General features: G+C 40.2%; 1 protein-coding gene and 1 pseudogene across 1 annotated transcript in view; one reads left to right on the forward strand and one right to left on the reverse strand.

The window, feature by feature from the left end:
- Positions 1 to 5166, reverse strand: part of SLC2A13 (solute carrier family 2 member 13) — a 141711-nt gene extending 136545 nt beyond the window's left edge. The window contains 1 exon segment of the mRNA XM_043968651.1: positions 4115 to 5166. Within this exon segment, the coding sequence (XP_043824586.1) occupies positions 4115 to 4691 (577 nt within the window). The 5' untranslated portion in view covers positions 4692 to 5166.
- A 2988-nt stretch (positions 5167 to 8154) lies between these two features.
- LOC122729678 lies at positions 8155 to 10290 on the forward strand (annotated as a pseudogene).
- The last annotated feature ends 6828 nt before the right edge of the window (positions 10291 to 17118 follow it).

The raw sequence follows: 17118 nt of genomic DNA on the forward strand, positions 1-17118 counted from the left end.
TTTATTACCAAAAAAATGGACTTTTAATGAACTAGAGCACTTTCAAGCATTCCTGTTGAAAAGACCAGAGTTGAATAGAAAATCTGAATCCCAAATACAAGACTTAAGAGAAGCATAAAAAGGCAAACAAGGTAAGGGAAATCATAAGAGATTCAGTATGTTTAAACTGTTTACATTCCTACATAGAAGCTGATATTTGTAACTCATAAGAACTTTCTCATTATTAGGGCAGGTAGGAGTATATGTAGACAGAGGTCACAGATGTGAGTTGAATATGATTTAGATGATATCTAAAAAAATAAAATTAAGTGGTGAGAAAGAGAAATGTACTGGGAGAAAGAAGAGAGGTAGAATGGGATAAATTATCTCACATAAAAAAGGAAACAAATCTTTTACAGTGGAAGGGAAGATGGGAGATTGGTGGGGAATGCTTGAATTTTACTCTCATAGGAATTTGCTCTAAGAGGGAATAACATACACGCTCAATTGGGTATAAAAAACTATCTTACTCTACAGGAAATTAGGAGGAGAAGGGGATAAGAGAAGGGGAGAGTAGTCATAGAAGGGAGAGGGGATTGGGGGAAGCAATAATCAGAAGCAAAACACTTTTCAGGAGGGATATGGTGAAAGGAGAGAGAGAGAGTATAGAATAAATGGGTGAACAGGATGGAGGGAAATACAGTTATCAATCATAACTAGGAAAATATTTTTAAAGCAAATTTCTTTAATAAAGGCTTCATGTCTCAAATACATAGAGAAATGGATAAAATTTATAAAAATAAGAGCCATTCCCCAATTGACAAATGATTAAAAAATATGAGCAGTCAGGTTTTGGATGAAGGTAACCAAAACTACCTGTAGCCATATGAAAAAATGCTCTAAATCACTATTGATTGGAGAAATTCAAATTAAACAAATTCTGACACACTACCTCACACCTATTAGGCTAACAGGACAGAAAAGAAAAATGACAAATGTTGGAGGGGACGTGGGAAAATTCAGACACAAATGCTCTGTTGGTGAGTTGTAAAATGATTCAACCATTATGTAGGGCAATTTGGAACTATGTCCAAACATTTATAGCAGCTCTTTTCTCATGGTAAAGAATGGGAAACTGAGGGGACATCCATCAATTGGGGAATGGCTGAATAAGTTGTCGTGATGGAATATTATGGTGCTGTAAGAAATGATGAGCTAGATGATCTGGAATGACTTACCTGAACTGATGCAAAATAAAATGAGTAGCAGCAGGAAAAGGAGGAGGAGGGAAGAAGGAGAAGGAAGAGGAAAAGGAAGAAGAACTTAATGATTCTCTGAGACATAAAAAAATATTAAAATAAAGCCAAAAGTCCAAAAAAACTAGAAGAAAATAAAACATCTTATGGCAAAAACATATGACCTAGAAAAAGGACCAAAGACTAAAAGAATTACCTAAAAGCCAGACAAAAAAAAAGCTTAAACATTTCAAATCATAAGAAAACTGCCTAGAACTCTTAGAAAAAGAAGGCAAAAAATTCTTCCAGAAAATGTTCTAAATAGATAAATGACCTTAATATTAGAGAGAATACAATAAAAACATTAAAAGAGGGGGCAGCTAGATGGTGCAATGGATAAAGCACTGGCCCTGGATCAGGAGGACCTGAGTTCAAAGCCGGCCTCAAACACTTGACACTTACTAGCTGTGTGACCCTGGGTAAGTCACTTAACCCTCCTTACCCCACAATAAAATAAAATAAAATAAAAGAGATCAAATAACTCTCATAGCTTTACACAGGAAACATTCTTAAACAAACAAGGAATAAACACTATTACAAAAGAAGAAATACATGAAACTAAAAAACTTCTGCACAGAAAAAAATTAATGTACACAGAACAGAAACCATCAAATTAGAAAAAGAATCTGTATGAAATTCTCTAAGGGCTTGATATCCAAAACACATAAAAATGAACAGCTATGTGTATATATATGCATAGTACATATATATGTACATATATAACCAACAGCTATTTCCTAAATAGATAAGTGGTCAAAGGATAGGAATAAACAATTCTCAAAAGAAGAGTTGAAAACTATTAACAACCACATGGAAAAAATACTCTGAATCACCAATAATATTAGAGAAATGCAACTCAAATAAACCCTAACATTTTACTTTACACCATACAAATTGCCAAAGATGAAAGAAGACAGGAGTAGTCTGTGTTGGAATAGTTGTAGAAAAATAGGCACATTGGTGGAGGTGTGAATTGATTAAAATCATATTGCCAATGAAGTGACTAAAAGGTCTTTGCCCTTTGACTCAGGAATTCCATTACTGGGCTTATACTCCAAGGAGTCTACTCATAAGAAGAGAGTCTTAATATACACCAAAATATTTATAGCAGCACTTTCTGTGATCAAAAATTGGAAACAAAATACATACCCTATGATTGGAGAACTAAATAAATTGTGGTACATGAATGTAATGCAATATTGCTGTGTTGTAATTCATGATGGAGTCAGCCTCCACTATTATAAAATCGAGGAGAGCTTGGAAAATGATATTTTAAAGGCAAAAGAATGCAACCAAGAATAATTTACCCAACAAAACTGAATATAGTCCTACATTAGGAAAAAATAGACCTTTAATGCAATAGAGAATTTTGAAGCATTTCTGATAAAAAGACAAGAGCTGCATAGAAACTCTGAAATGCCAACACAGGAATCAAGAGAAACAAAAAGGTAGACATGAGTGAACAATCATAAGGAACTTTTAAACAAGGATCAACTCAATACACTCTAATAAAGGGATATGATACATGTGTTCCCTCTTAACTCTATCATCATCAGGGGTCACAGAAGGAGTCTAATTAGACAGAGGATCTAAGACTGGTTCTGTTAGGCCTTACCTAGGGAAAAGGAAATAAAGGTTAGGAGAAATTATCTCACATAATCAGGGTGCACAAGTAAAAGTCTACATAAACAAGGAGGAAGTGGGGGTAGGAACTGACATTTTAATCTCACTCTCATCTGAACTGGTTGGTCAAAGGAAGAAAAAATACACATACACATACATACACTCTACATGTAGTTGAGTATATGAAGACATTTCACTCAACAGGGAAATAAGAAGAGAAGGGAGAAAGGGAAATGAAAGGGATGATAGATTAAGGGAGGAACTGGGCCCAGGCAAAACTCTAAAAATGTACAAAAATTTTCATAGTTTTTTTTTTTTTTGGTGAGGCAATTGGGGTTAAGTGACTTGCCCAGGGTTACACAGCTAGTAAGTGTTAAGTGTGTGAGGCCACATTTGAACTCAGGTCCTCCAGACTCTAGGGCCAGTGCTCTATCCACTGCATCACCTAGCTGCCCCAGTTTTTTGGGGGTTTTTGACATGGCAAAGAATTGATAGCTCAGAGGATGTCCATTAACTTAGTAATGACTGAACTATAGTAGATGAATGTGAAAATATTCACTTATTGGTTTGGAAAGTCTGCCTTACATAAATTAAGGAGAAAACATGTCCTTTATGGAAAAGAAAAAAGAAAGAATGGAAAAAAGAAAGTATCCATGTGCATAGAGAATGTTAGAAACAACTAAACATAGTTCTAAGTTTCTGGGGTAAAGTTGAAGGGTGAAAATACAGAAAATAGGAAAGGCAACTAAAAATGAAGGTGGGGATGAGTGAAAAAAGGTAAGATAGGGAAAATAATTTAGAACCAGAAAAGCCATTTAGAAGATCAGGGCAAGATGGTAAAGTGGAAATAGGCCCCAGGCCAGAGACTTCGGGAAATGGTTCAAGAAAAGCATAAGGGCCAAAGTGGGTTGGTAATGAGAGGAAAGGGAGGGAGCGACAGAAACGTCAAAATGGGCTTGATTATAAGGAGAAGCCAGGAAATCAGGCAAGCTTACTAAAGGGGATACAAGAGACAGGCCTGGAAGGAAGATCCAGGCTGCGCCCTCACTTGGTTAATAGTCATGACGTTGTGGAGAAGATCCGAATGAGATAAAGGCAGCCCAGTGTCCATGGGATGAGCTAAGATGGAGAGACAGGAGAAATACAAGGGACAAAATGTTTAACAGAGAACCTTAAATAGTGCTTGTTCCAAGGAGTTTCTCCATTACTAAACTTACCGATCCCGAATCCCACGACAACTCGGCCGGACAACAGCGTTTCCTTATTCTGCGCCACTGACAGCACCACGGAGCCAGCAGTGAAGAGGGCACTGGCCAGCAGGATGGCGGCGCGGCGGCCAAAGACGCCGTTGAGGGCCCCTCCGGCCAGCGCAGAGACGGCAGCCGCCCCCACTGTTCCAGACACCAGCAATTCCTGCCATAGCGTATCCAGGCTGAGCTGCCGCTTCAGCAGCAGCATAGCCCCTGACACCACTCCCGTGTCATAGCCAAACAGGAAGCCGCCCAGGGCTGAGAAGACCGACACTACGTAGACGAAGGATGGGGTCTCGTCTTGCTGGAATTGTCGCCGTGCCGCTCGCTCCAAATCCCCGGTATTGCCAAGGTAGGTGCTCGAGCCCGGGCCAGGACCACCACTCCCCTGCAGGCTGCAGAATGACTCGGTGGCAGCAATAAGGCTCTGCTCCCCAGAGGCGCTGGCCAAGTCTGGATCCTGTTGCTTCCTCCGCCTCTCGCCCATGAGGCTGCTCAGGCTCCGCAGGGTGTACTCCACATTCTCGCTTGCCTTGCGGTTCATAGGGGAGTCTTTGCCTTCCCCCGTGAGAGAAAAAAGGAACCTCCAGAGCCGGGTACGCACAGCAGGTATAGGAGCCTTGAGCAATGTGGAGCCTCAGCTGCTGCCGCCGCCACCTCAGCTGATTCTGCTGCCGCCTCTGCGGCTGCCTCCTTCCCTCTTTTTCCTTTTTCTTCCAGGAGCTCAGGAGGAACTTGTGGTACTCGATGCTGTTCCCGCCTTCCTTCTTCTTCGATTTCCCTACTGCAGCTGACACTTAGGGAGGGAAATTGATGTCAGCCAAGGAGCTACAGTACAAGAGGAGTTGGAATCTGAGCTGGTCTCACACTCTAAAAGAGACTCCCTCCCGCCCCAAGCTAGGGATCTGGCGCAGCTGGGCTGAAACGGGAGGCGGAGCCCCACTGGTCACATGTGGCAGTGGCAAGAGTTGGGAATATTTGAGCTGTTCTGCCTCTGCTAAATAGCTGCCTTCCTGGTGGGAGCCCCCAAATCTTACTATGGTAAGTCGTAGGGCTGCTGGGATTTCCCTTCGAGATTGCCCAAGGAACAGATGATATAAATTTAGATCTACATTAGACTGACCCCTCTGGGAGACTAGCAATAGCCTGTTGGGCTGGTGAATAAAAAGAAACTTCTCTGTGCTCAGCTCCTTTCAAGCATGCTAAACCAAACCTTTTTGGGACAACCCGACTTTTGATTTGGGATTGTGAATTGTTTTTGGTGCCATCTAGGGCCCCATCTGTAATTCAATGGAGCAGGTTTAAGAAAATCTGGTTACTTTGTTCATAGTCTGGTGGAAGAAAACCTCAAATCTCCCTATACCTTCCTGGCCAGGTGTCCTGGGGTGGAAAGGGTCTGAAGAACATTGTCTTGGCATGGCACTGTAGATGGGTTTTGTTTTTATTTTTGCTCAGCTAAGTGTTAATATCCTTTAAAAAAACAAAAAACAAAAACCCCTAAATTAGCTGGGTAATATCAGGACTACCCTTTTAATTGTGAATTTTACATGGTGGAGTGGGGAAAAGTGGCCAGTGAAGGTGCAGTCCTGGAAGCATATGCTTGTACCTCTGTTTCTTGCCAACTTATTTTGCAGGGGAGGAAATTGGTGAACATGCTTTTGGAAATACATGATGAAGCATAATGGTAGGACCCCGTCTTGTTTCAGAGCATGCACAGATGTTTTGTGAATATTTCCTTTTACTCCTTCATATCTTTCTGGGCACCTTCTGATTTTTCAGACTTCTCTCTCTGCAATTCCATAGACTTGTCACTTTGAAACTTCACCCTGACCCTGTGGACTTCTCACCCTGAAAGAACATTTGTCCCCTACAGGCCCCTTTTTCTGATTGGTAAGTTCTATTAGATGTTTTTAGAGAACTCTTGATAAGTTCCTTCTAGACCATAGAGAACCTCTCATTTTGATTTTTTCTTCACATGCTGATGACTACTTGTTCTGAGATTCATTTGAGATTGCCCTTGGAGTGTCAACAAGTATTTGTGACATACCTACTATATACCAGGCTCTGTGCTAAACACTTAGAGAGCAAGGCTGTATTGTTTCTTTCAACTTTACCATCTGGGTGGTCTCCCATTTATGAACTTTTCAGTTTATAAAGATCACCAAGCAGAGGATTGTGCCTGAAATTGTAAACTTTTATTACGAATGATTTGTTTACTTTTCACTATGTATACATTGTTTTTTCTTTGCACATAATGAGACTCTGGACTTAATCAACCTGCACATACACTGGCAAATCAATTCCCCTGACTGTGGATAACTACATCTCCTTCTCAGCTTTCTAGGGGAACTCCTGAGGGGCAGTGGGGTGTTTCTTTTTTCTTTCTTTCTTTCTTTTTTTTTTGCAGGGCAATGAGTTAAGTGACTTGCCCAGGGTCACACAGCTAGTAAGTGTCAAGTGTCTGAGGCCGGATTTGAACTCAGGTCCTCCTGAATCCAGGGCCGGTGCTTTATCCACTGTGCTACCTAGATGCCCCCCAGTGGAGTGTTTCTAATACTATCATCTCAAGCACCTATTCTGGTGTATTTTCAATATCAACCACCAGTGACTTCTGTCCCAATATCATTTGCCAGTGCTAGTTAGTATCTCCTCAGTATTAATCATTTGGCAGCTTCTTGATATTGTTGAAAAGCCATTAACATCAATTAGCTTTTATAAAAGTATATTTACTGAGAAAATATAACAAGAATAAAAGTACAATAACATCCCCTCTATACTGGAGTGCAATTTTCTCTCTACTACTTTGGTCTCTGAGGAGAGTGAATTCAAACTACAATCATTCTTTTCACCACAGATGAATGAGTTGCTCCCTTGCTTTCATAAAATGGTTTATGGACTGCCAATCTGATCCACTGCTGGAGAGCCAAGCAGGTCATTCATTGGATCTAGCTCATTTTCAGGCTCAGCCAGGATAAGATGGATAAGAATGAAAGAATGTCTGGTGAAGGAAAAGAAGCAATACAGCTGATTTCTTCCAATATCGCCCTCCAAACTACTTTAAAATGATTCCTCAAATCAAATTTTGGAGCAGCAAAACCAAGAAAAAGTTATGCTAAGACATTTTCTAGCCTATGACAACTTAGGAGATTGGCAGGAGAGCTCTCTGAAACTGGGGTGGGAGCCTCACATAGGATGCATGCCACAGCAGGCCTTAGAGGAGGCCATGACAGAAGTAACAACAGCTTCAAGAGCTCTCAGCCCAGAGACAGTAAGGGGGGAGGGCAGTGTCAGACAAGTGGTCAGAACAGATCCTTTGAGGGTACTGGGTGCAGCTGGTGCTGATTTGCAACTCTATTGCCCATATACAACTCTGTGTTAGTTACAGGGCATAGAGGACTTGCAGTCAGTTAGTTACAAGGGATCAAGGTTCCTGGTCTCAGTTCCAAGGCAGACAGGAGCATCAGCAAGTCTGTCTGCAAGAGAGCAGGGGACCTGGTCGCAATTCCAGGAATAAAAGCAGTGCCAGTGTATCTATAAAGAGGGGCCCTCCCTTTATCTAAAAGACCAGATCATTGACCAGGAAAGCAATAACCACTCTGCCTAGATTGCACCATGTTGGAAGCTCTGAAAAGCTTCAGACCCCTAGTTCTAGCATGTTTTTTTTGCTTGACTACTTCTCGAAAAGGTTGGGGAGGAAGGAAGAAAGAGAATTTGGAACTCAAAGTTTTAAAAAAAGGTGTTAAATATCATTTTTACATGTAATTGGGGATAGATAAAATAATAAATGAATAAAAAGAAAAGAAAACAGCAGCATGAAAGAGCCTGAAGTTTTGGACAGTGCCTCCACATGAGTAGAGCCCTACTTTAACATAAAGTTTAACATCAAAAAATAGTCTGGAGAGACACCACCAGCACTGCTGAAGAGCAGTGGAGGAGCCCTGGAGGTTGCCCCTCAACCCAGGTCCAGTCTTCCTCCATTCCCTCCCCTCCCCCCGGTCCTGGGAGCCATGGGTAGCTTGAGGCAACATTTCCAGAGGTTCCTGGAGCATTGTTACCGATGTCCTGGGGAAGCTGGAAGAAATCTCTGGTATCAAAAAGTACTACCTGGCTACAGGTACCATTGCCTTCCTGGCTCTTTATCTCATATTTGGCTATGGTGCCTCCCTGATCTGCAATCTCATTGGATTCGTCTACCCAACATATGCCTCTATCAAGGCTATTGAGAGTCACAACAAAGATGATACCATCTGGCTAACCTACTGTATGGTAGATAGCATTTTTGGTCTGGCTGAGTTTTTCTCTGACATCTTTCTTTTCTGGTTCCTCTTCTACTATGCAGGGAAGTGTGCTTTCTTGCTGTGGTTCATGCTTCTAGTGACCTGTAACAGCTCGAAGATCCTTTATCACCACCTGATCTGCCCATCTTCCTGAGGCACCAGGTTTCCATGGACAGTCTGGTGACTGACCTGAGTGAATGAGCACTGCCCAAGGCAGCTGGTTTGACCCAGGAAGTAACCAAGGCAGGCATGACTCACCTACAGAAGAATAAGTGAAGAGAACAAGTGAGCCAGAAGCTTCAAATGACTGGACACCCCCCTCTCAACCCCCTTAGCATCAGGGACCATGGCCCCAGTTCTGGCCCACGTCTAAGCAGCTGACCTCTCCCAGCTGTAGCTCCCCCAATTCTACCCTTGGGCTTCAAGGCAATAGAAATTCTCCCCTGGGAGGTGGGGTGGGCATGAGGGGGACATCTACCCATCTAGGTTCCACCAGTACCAGCTCAGGGCGTTGCTGACACTCAAGACTGCCTCTAGCCCCCTCTAACCACCGCTGGTCTCCCCACAGGACTCTTGATATGTCCTGGATGTTCCTGCTGTCTATGTATTTTTTTTAAAGTCCAAAAAAAGAGAGAAAGAAATAGGCTGGAAAAAATGAGCAAACAACAAAAACAGAACTTGACCATAAAAAGCTGGTGGCATAAAAATGAAGGTGGCAAGGAAGACCAAGACAAACTCAGAAGAAGACTGGAGTGAAAATAGCTACAAGAAATGCCTCAAAGAAAAATGTTATTTGGACACAAGCTCAATGAGGATTCCTGGAACAGTTAAAGAAGCAGATGATAGTGGTAGAGGAAAAATTAGGAAAAGAAATGAGAGTGATAGAAGAAAATTATGAAAAAAAATAAAAGCCTGGTTAAAGAGGCACAAAAATTCACTGAAGGAAAAAAAAATCCCTCCTTAAAAAGGGGACCAGAGCCAAGATGGCAGAAAAAAGGCAGGGACTCACCTGAACTTTCCCAGATTCCCCTCCAAACAGCTTTAAAATAGTGCCTCAAAATTAATTCAGGAGAGGCAAAACCAACAAGATGACAGGGTGAGACAATAATCCAGACCAAAACAACAGGTCCTTAGGAAAGGTCTGTTGCCCTGGGATGAGAATGGAACACAGACCAGCACAGGCAATAGCTCAGCAAGTCAGCAGTCTGCCTTAGGGAAAACTATCTGTGGCAAGAGTTTCAGGAGCTCTCAGTCCACAAATGGTAAGGGAGTTGGACAACTATTCATGAGGAAATTACAGGGGTCCCTTTGCTGACAATATGTGCAGGAATCTGTTGCATTGCCTATACATAGATCTGGGTTGCAGTCCTGGTTATGGTCCCAGGACAAGGAGTAGCTGTAGCTCACCAGAACTTATGGCCACAGGGGAGAAGAAACCTTGGTCATAATTCCATGGAGGAAGAGTGCTAGAATTTGCTCACAGACCAGAGCACAGACCAGGAGAGTAGTAGACACACCTCTCCACCTAAAAGGAACTGAAAACTTATAGGTCCCCAGAACTAGCTCTGAAACACCTGCACCAAAACAAAACAAAACAAAACCCTGAAGCCTGTAATAGTGCCCTTTCCATTTTCAGAGCAAAGCCCAACTTTAATATAAAGTTAAAAGTCAAGAAATAGGCTGGAAAATGGACAAACAACACTAAAAGACACTGACCATAGAAAATTATGGTAACAGGAAAGATCAAAACACAAACTCAGATCCAGAGGATCTGAGAGCAATTCACACTTTTCTTTAAGGCTTTGGATGTATCAGTTTTGACTGAAGAAAAGAACTCCTTAAAAAGTACAACTGGCTAAATGGAAAAGGAGACATAAAAGCTCACTGAAGAAAATAATGTCTTAAAAATTGGAATTGGGCAAGCTAATGATTTTGAGACATCAAAAAACAATAAAACAAAATTTACAAAATGAAAAAAATTGAAGAAAATGCAAATGATCTCTTTGGAAAAACAACTGACCTGGAAAATAGATCAAGGAGAGATAATTTAAGAATTATTGGAATACCTGAAAGCTATGATCCAAAAAAGAACCTAGACATCATCTTTTGAGAAATTATCAAGGAAAACTACCCTGATATTCTAGAATCAGGAGCTAAAATAGAAATTGTAAGAATCCACTGATCATCTCCTGAAAAAAATGCCAAAATAAAAACTCTCAGAAGTTTTATAGTCAAATTACAGAGCTCTTAGATCAAGGAGAAAATGTTGCAAGCAGTCAGGAAGAAACAAATCAAATATCATGGAGCCCCAGTCAGGATTACACAAGATTTAGCACTTGCACATTAAAGGATCTGAGGACTTGGAATATGATATTCTGCAGGGCAAAGGAGCTAGGGTTACAACTAGGACTCGCCTACCATGCAAAACTAAGTATAATCCTTCAGGGGAAAAATGGATATTTAATGAAATAGTGGACTTTCAAGCATTCTTGATGAAAAGACAAGAGCTGAATGAAAAAAAAATTGACTTTCAAATACAAGACTAAAGAGAAGCATTAAAAGGTAAACAAGAAAGAGGAATCATAAGGAATTCAGTATTGTTAAACTGTTTGCATCCCTCCCTGGGAATATAAGTGTAACTTCTAAGAACTTTCTTATTATTTGGGTAGTTAGAAGTAGTATACATAGATAGACGGTATGGGAGTAAGTTGAACATGATGGAATGATATCTAAAACAATAAAATTAAGGGGTGATAAAGAAAAAGCACTGGGAGAAGGGGGAAGGGAGAGGTAGAATGGGGTAAATTATTCCACATAAAAGTTATGAAAGAGCTTTTACAGTGGAGGGGAAGATGGGAGAGGTGGGGAAATGAGCTTGAACTGTACTATCATCTGAACTGGCTCAAAGAGGAAATAAGAAACACCCTCAGTTTGGTATAGAAATCTATCTTATCCTACAGGAAAGTAGGAGGGGAAGGGGATAAAAGGAGGGGTGCTGATAGGTGAGACGGAGTATTTGAGGAAGATAGTAGTCACAAGCAAAACACTTTTGAGGATGGAGAAAGTGTAGAGAATAAAGAATGATTGATCTGGGCCTTTCACCAAAATGGAGGTTCTTGGAAGGACTCAGCAATGTGTTTTGTCAAAAGAACTTAAAGAAGCAAAGGGAAGGAATCTTGACAATAGCAGGAATAAAAAGGCACTAGAGGGGCAGCTAGATGGCGCAGTGGATAGAGCACCGGCCCTGAAGTCAGGAGTACCTGAGTTCAAATCCGGCCTCAGACACTTAACACTTACTAGCTGTGTGACCCTGGGCAAGTCACTTAACCCCAATTGCCTCACTAAAAAAGAAAAAAAAAGGCACTAGACTTCAAGACAGGGCAACAAACACTTTGTAAAGAGGTGAGAGAAATCCATTATCATTTAGTGTCAAGTCCTGAAATAAATCAAACTCATAAGTGGAGGAATAAAGCATCTTTAATCAAGATAACAGGGTATCAAACCTACCACACTGGGGGATATCCCACCAAGAGACTCACAGGAAAGGTTTTTATACTTTTAGGAGAAAAGGGGAAGGAGGTAGTATGAGGTAGCAAGGCCTAGTCAAGAGACCCCATTCACCCCTTGGCAAGCCAGGCAAGAATAACCTGGTTAATTTACCCTTCATGATCTAACTTGCTATAAATTTCAACAAAAAGGACAAGGACATGAGTTAGGAACAGGGCTCAAGCTAGGTTCTTTTACAAGGCAAGATCCCAGGGTGGGGATTTAGCGTGGTTCAACTCAAAACTAGAGTAAATATCATAAGAGTAGGAATGGAGGGATATTACTTGAATCCTGACATTATTAGGATTATAAAGAAGAGTGGCAAGTAATAGGTAATATTATCTTATATTATTTTTGTCATTATCTAATAGAATTCTTTGGGTTGTGCAAGGTAAGAATGTTTTTCCTTTTCTAATATATATGTATATACACACACACACACACACATATATTTCACAAAGAAAAAAAACTTTACTTTAAAATGACCACAAAGAGGATTTGGGGTATAGGAGAGAAGCTAGGTTTTCCTTGATGCCCTTTATTCTGCTGCTACTCCTACTCTCTGCTGCAAGAAGCAATCGTGCCTTTGAATTTGGGGAGTCAAAAGGGAAATGATATAATGCAGCAAGTGAAGAATGGCAGTCACAATCAGATTGAATGGGGTGTAGGAATATGTAGAGCATAGCTCCTTGCTTGGGCTTGTTGCTGAATCCAGTTACCCTTCTCCATGATGCATCTGTGGTCAGATAAGGTCAGAGGACCATGCTTGTGACTAGTCCAACACTGGGACTACCAGATTATACCAGATAATACTTTCTATGCTCTCGTGCCATGAGTAAGCTAAGATCCCAATTCCAGAGTTGCTGATTGATGATGTTCAGTTCTTATTTATAATTTTATTTTTCCCCAATTACATTTAAAAACAATTTTTAACATCCATTTAAAAAACTTTGTGTTCCAAATCCTCTTCCTTCCTCCCCCTTCCCTTTAAAAAAGAAGGCAAGTGGGGCAGCTAGGTAGCACAGTGGATAAAGCACCAGCCCTGGATTCAGGATTCAAATCCAGCCTCAAACTAAAGTCACTTAACCCTCACTGCCCCGCCAAAAAAAAAAGGAAGGCAAGCAATTCAATATAAGTTATACGTTTGTAGTCATGCAAAACACTTCCATATTAGTAAGGTTGTGAAAGAAAACAGACAAAAAAACCTCAAGAAAAATAAACTAAAAATTATGCTTCAATCTGTATTCAGACACCATCAGTTTTTTCTCTGGGGATGGATAGTATTTTTCAGCCTAAGTTCTTCAGAGTTGTCTTGGATCATTGTGTCCCTGAGAATAGCCAACTCATTCACAGCTGATCATCTTACAATATTGGTGTTACATTGTGCACAGTACATTTCATTTTACATCAGCTCACATAAGTCTTTTCAGACTTTTCTGAGAGCATCCTGCTCAGATGATGTCCATTTCTATATGAAATGTGTTTAACATCTTGTGGTAACAGTGTTATTGCATCCCTTTGCCTGGTTAAAGGAAGACTAATGTTCTTGGGTACAGATCAAGCCTTCATATGAGAGACTTCTGAAACTTAGGAAAACAGGGTGTTTGCAGCTTGCAATAAATTTTTTACTATGCATTATCCAATTGTTTTAAAGTATTGTTTATTTAAATTTTTTCTCTAGGCTGAGTTCAAATACTGTATGCAGCATATACAGGCTTCATTCTGAGATTCTGAAAGAAGTCAATTCCATTTTGCTAGGGTCACATAACTAATGCTCAATAGAAAAAAGTACATTGAAAAGGAAATGGGGTTAGCTATTGGGAAGGGAGTATGAGATTGTGAGTTTTAGAACTAAGTTTTCATTTGTAGATCCATAAAATTATACATCTCTATACAAGGAATAGCACTACTCCATAATGAAAGCCAGAACTGATGGAGAGAAGACCCCAGCTTCTCTGGTAAGTATAGAAAGCATGCCATTTAGTCAGTACTTTTCCCCCAAGGAGACATGCCCAAATCTCTCGTGTGTGTGTATGTGTGTGTGTGTAACTACTTGGCGAGTATCCATCAATGAAGACAGCTAGCATGTAGACAGGAAGAACTGTGTTCAAATCCAGCATCAGATATTGACTAGCTGTATTAGGGCAATCAATTAATCTCTGCCTCAGTTTTATCAATGGCAAAATAGAGATAATAATAGCACTTACCTTGTAGAGTTGTAGTGGGGCTCAAATGAGATAATACTTACAAAGCACATGGCACAGTGTCTGGCACATAGTAAGAGCTATATAAATGCTTATTCCCTCCCTTACCTTGCCCTGTCTGACCATTAAACCTATAAGGCTATCTATAGGTATTTAAACCTACTAAGTAACAGGAAGAAGAAAGTGGAAGAAAAGAAATAAAATAATTGGGCCTAGAGAAACAAGTCAAGTCAATAAATATTCCAGGCACTATGCTAAGCACTGGGGATACAAAGAAAGGCAATTGAAAGTCACTGGAGGAGACAGCACACAAACAACTATGTGCAAACAAAATATATACAGGGCAAATTGGAGATTTATCTTAAGTATAAATTTATGTTAAGGAAAATTCATTGGAAGAAATCTGCCAGTATGTTTTCATGTTGATTTATAAACTTCTTGAAACTTATGTTTCATTAACATTTATTATAAAAAAGTATTTGAGATTAATTTGGGTCAGAGATTACACATTTTCTTAATTAACCTCTTTGTACCTATTCTCAACTATAAAATGAAGGAGGTAAATTATGTCATCTTTAAAGGTCTTTTCTAGCCCTTAATTTATGACCCTTTCACTTCTGAGATCCTTTTCATCTCAATGACATATGTATTTTCATCATGTCAGCACTTATTCCATTTTTAGGTAACACTAATTGTTAGAAAGTCTAACAAGCTTAAATTCATCTCTTTGCGATTCATACCCATTGTTCTCATATCTGCCCTCTGCAGAATAAATCTTTCTTCTAACAGCCCCACTTGAAGACTGAAGAACTGAGAGTTTTACAATGAGGGGGAGGAATTTACTTTCTTTTATAAATAATCTCTAGCACTTCACTTTCTAATACTGAGGACTGCATACAAAGACAAACTAATCTACTAACAGAACATCTGAAGCATTAGTAGCCCATGAAAGCTCTGAGACATACTTAGTCCAACTCCCATTTCCTCTCATAGCTGTGTTCTCAAAGTTAGCTTGGCTATATCTCTCCTTCATGGTTTTAAGAGTAACCCTGGGGGCAGCTAGGTGGCACAGTGGATAAAGCACTGGCCTTGGATTCAGGAGGGCCTGAGTTCAAATCCGGCCTCAGACACTTGACACTTAACTAGCTGTGTGACCCTGGGCAAGTCACTTAACCCTCATTGCCCTGCAAAAAACAAAAAAACAAAAAACACCACACCCAACAACAACAAAAAACAAAACAAACAAGAGTAACCCTAAGGAGTCAGGGGTAATTTGCTAGTGCCATTGGCTTTAGCTGAATCAGTATGCTTCTTGACAAGATTATAAATTAGAATCAATTTGCTCTGAAGGCCTTATGTAGCTTTATAAAGGGGTATTTACTAAGATGATAAAGAACAGTTGGCATACAAAATCCCCCTAAAAGTCTGAGATACACTTTCCCTCAAATACATGCAGAGTCCAGAGGAAAGAGGGTTCATGTTTAGAGTACATGTGGCAAAGAGAACTCAGAGAACGTGTTCTCTGGATAGAAACCTGGTTTCTTCCATTTTTCTTCCATTTCTGCAGTGCTCAAGTAGTTCCCCTTTGTCATGGTATATTCTCTTAGCTAGGCTTCTTATAGAATGAGTCCAACATTTCCTTGACTCCTGTTAATGCAAATATTGCCCCAAGCTGGGGATTCTGTTTTGGGGAGGTAATAGCACCTTCTCTATGCCAGGTGCTGTGCTAAGCACTTTATAAATGTGATCTCATTTGATTCTCATAGCAACCATGGGAGGCACATGCATTTTTCACCCCATTTTACAGTTGGAGAAAATGAGACAAAGTGACCCAAGGTCACACAGCTAATACATGCCTGAGGCTAGATTTACATGGAGGTCTTCCTGATTCTAGGCCCAGTGTTTTATTCAATGTGCCACACTGACAGGAAGACTGCTATCTCATGAAGATGATGCTGGAACAGCAATAGGAAGATAGAAGGCCCCACAGCCAGACCCTTTGAAAATGGTAAGTCCTTTAATAATAAAAGACATGGGAGGCAGTGGGAGGAGACCAGGTAAAAGATAAGGAATCCCTAAGTGGTTCTTTCTCATCAGTGGACTAGAAAATCACACACTCTGATTTCTGGAATTCCAAACTCACCAAATAACAGAACAAGTAGATTCAATTAGAGACAATAGAAAAAAAAGTCAAATAATCCCTGGACAAGGATGAAGCTCCCAAGAAAAGGAATTAAACATGTAAAGTTGATTATTTTGGAGTATCTTGACCAAAAGGTGAACTGTCTTATGGATCAATAGTCAGGCAGTCAATAAACATTTATTAGGGACCTACTATGTGCCACGCATTAGGAATACAAGAAGTGACAAAAAACCAATCTCTGTCCTCAATGAATTAACAGTATAATAGGGGAGACAATAAACAAATATATACAAATAAGCTAAATATAAAACAAACATGAAGCAAATAAGAGGGGGAGGTACTATGAAAGGGGTTGGGTTCCTGTAGAAGATGTGATTTTAATTGAGACTTAAAGGAAACCATGAAAGCCAGTAAGCAGAGTTGAGGAGGGAGAGCATTCAAGGGATGAGGAATAGCCAGAAAAAAATTCCCAGAAACAAGACACGGGGTATCTTGTTCATGGGGCAGGAAGGAGACCATTGTCACTAGATTAAAGAATGCCTGACAAGGGAGTAAGTTATAAGAATCCTGGAAAGGTAGGAGGGATCTAGGTTATGGAAGCTATTGAATATCAAACAGAGAATTTTGTATTTTGTGATGAGTAAAACTAAATGTAGTGGCTTATTACTGTCCCTAGTGTAAGGAAAATTAGCTGGGGTTTCTAATATATTTGTTACTTAGAAATTAGAGGCTACTGCACCAGTTTTGGGACAATATGCATTTATTAAAGTATATTAAATATTAGTAAAGAGAAAACACATG

This window comes from Dromiciops gliroides, chromosome 5 (genome assembly GCF_019393635.1).
Source record: "Dromiciops gliroides isolate mDroGli1 chromosome 5, mDroGli1.pri, whole genome shotgun sequence".
Taxonomy (NCBI): domain Eukaryota; kingdom Metazoa; phylum Chordata; class Mammalia; order Microbiotheria; family Microbiotheriidae; genus Dromiciops; species Dromiciops gliroides.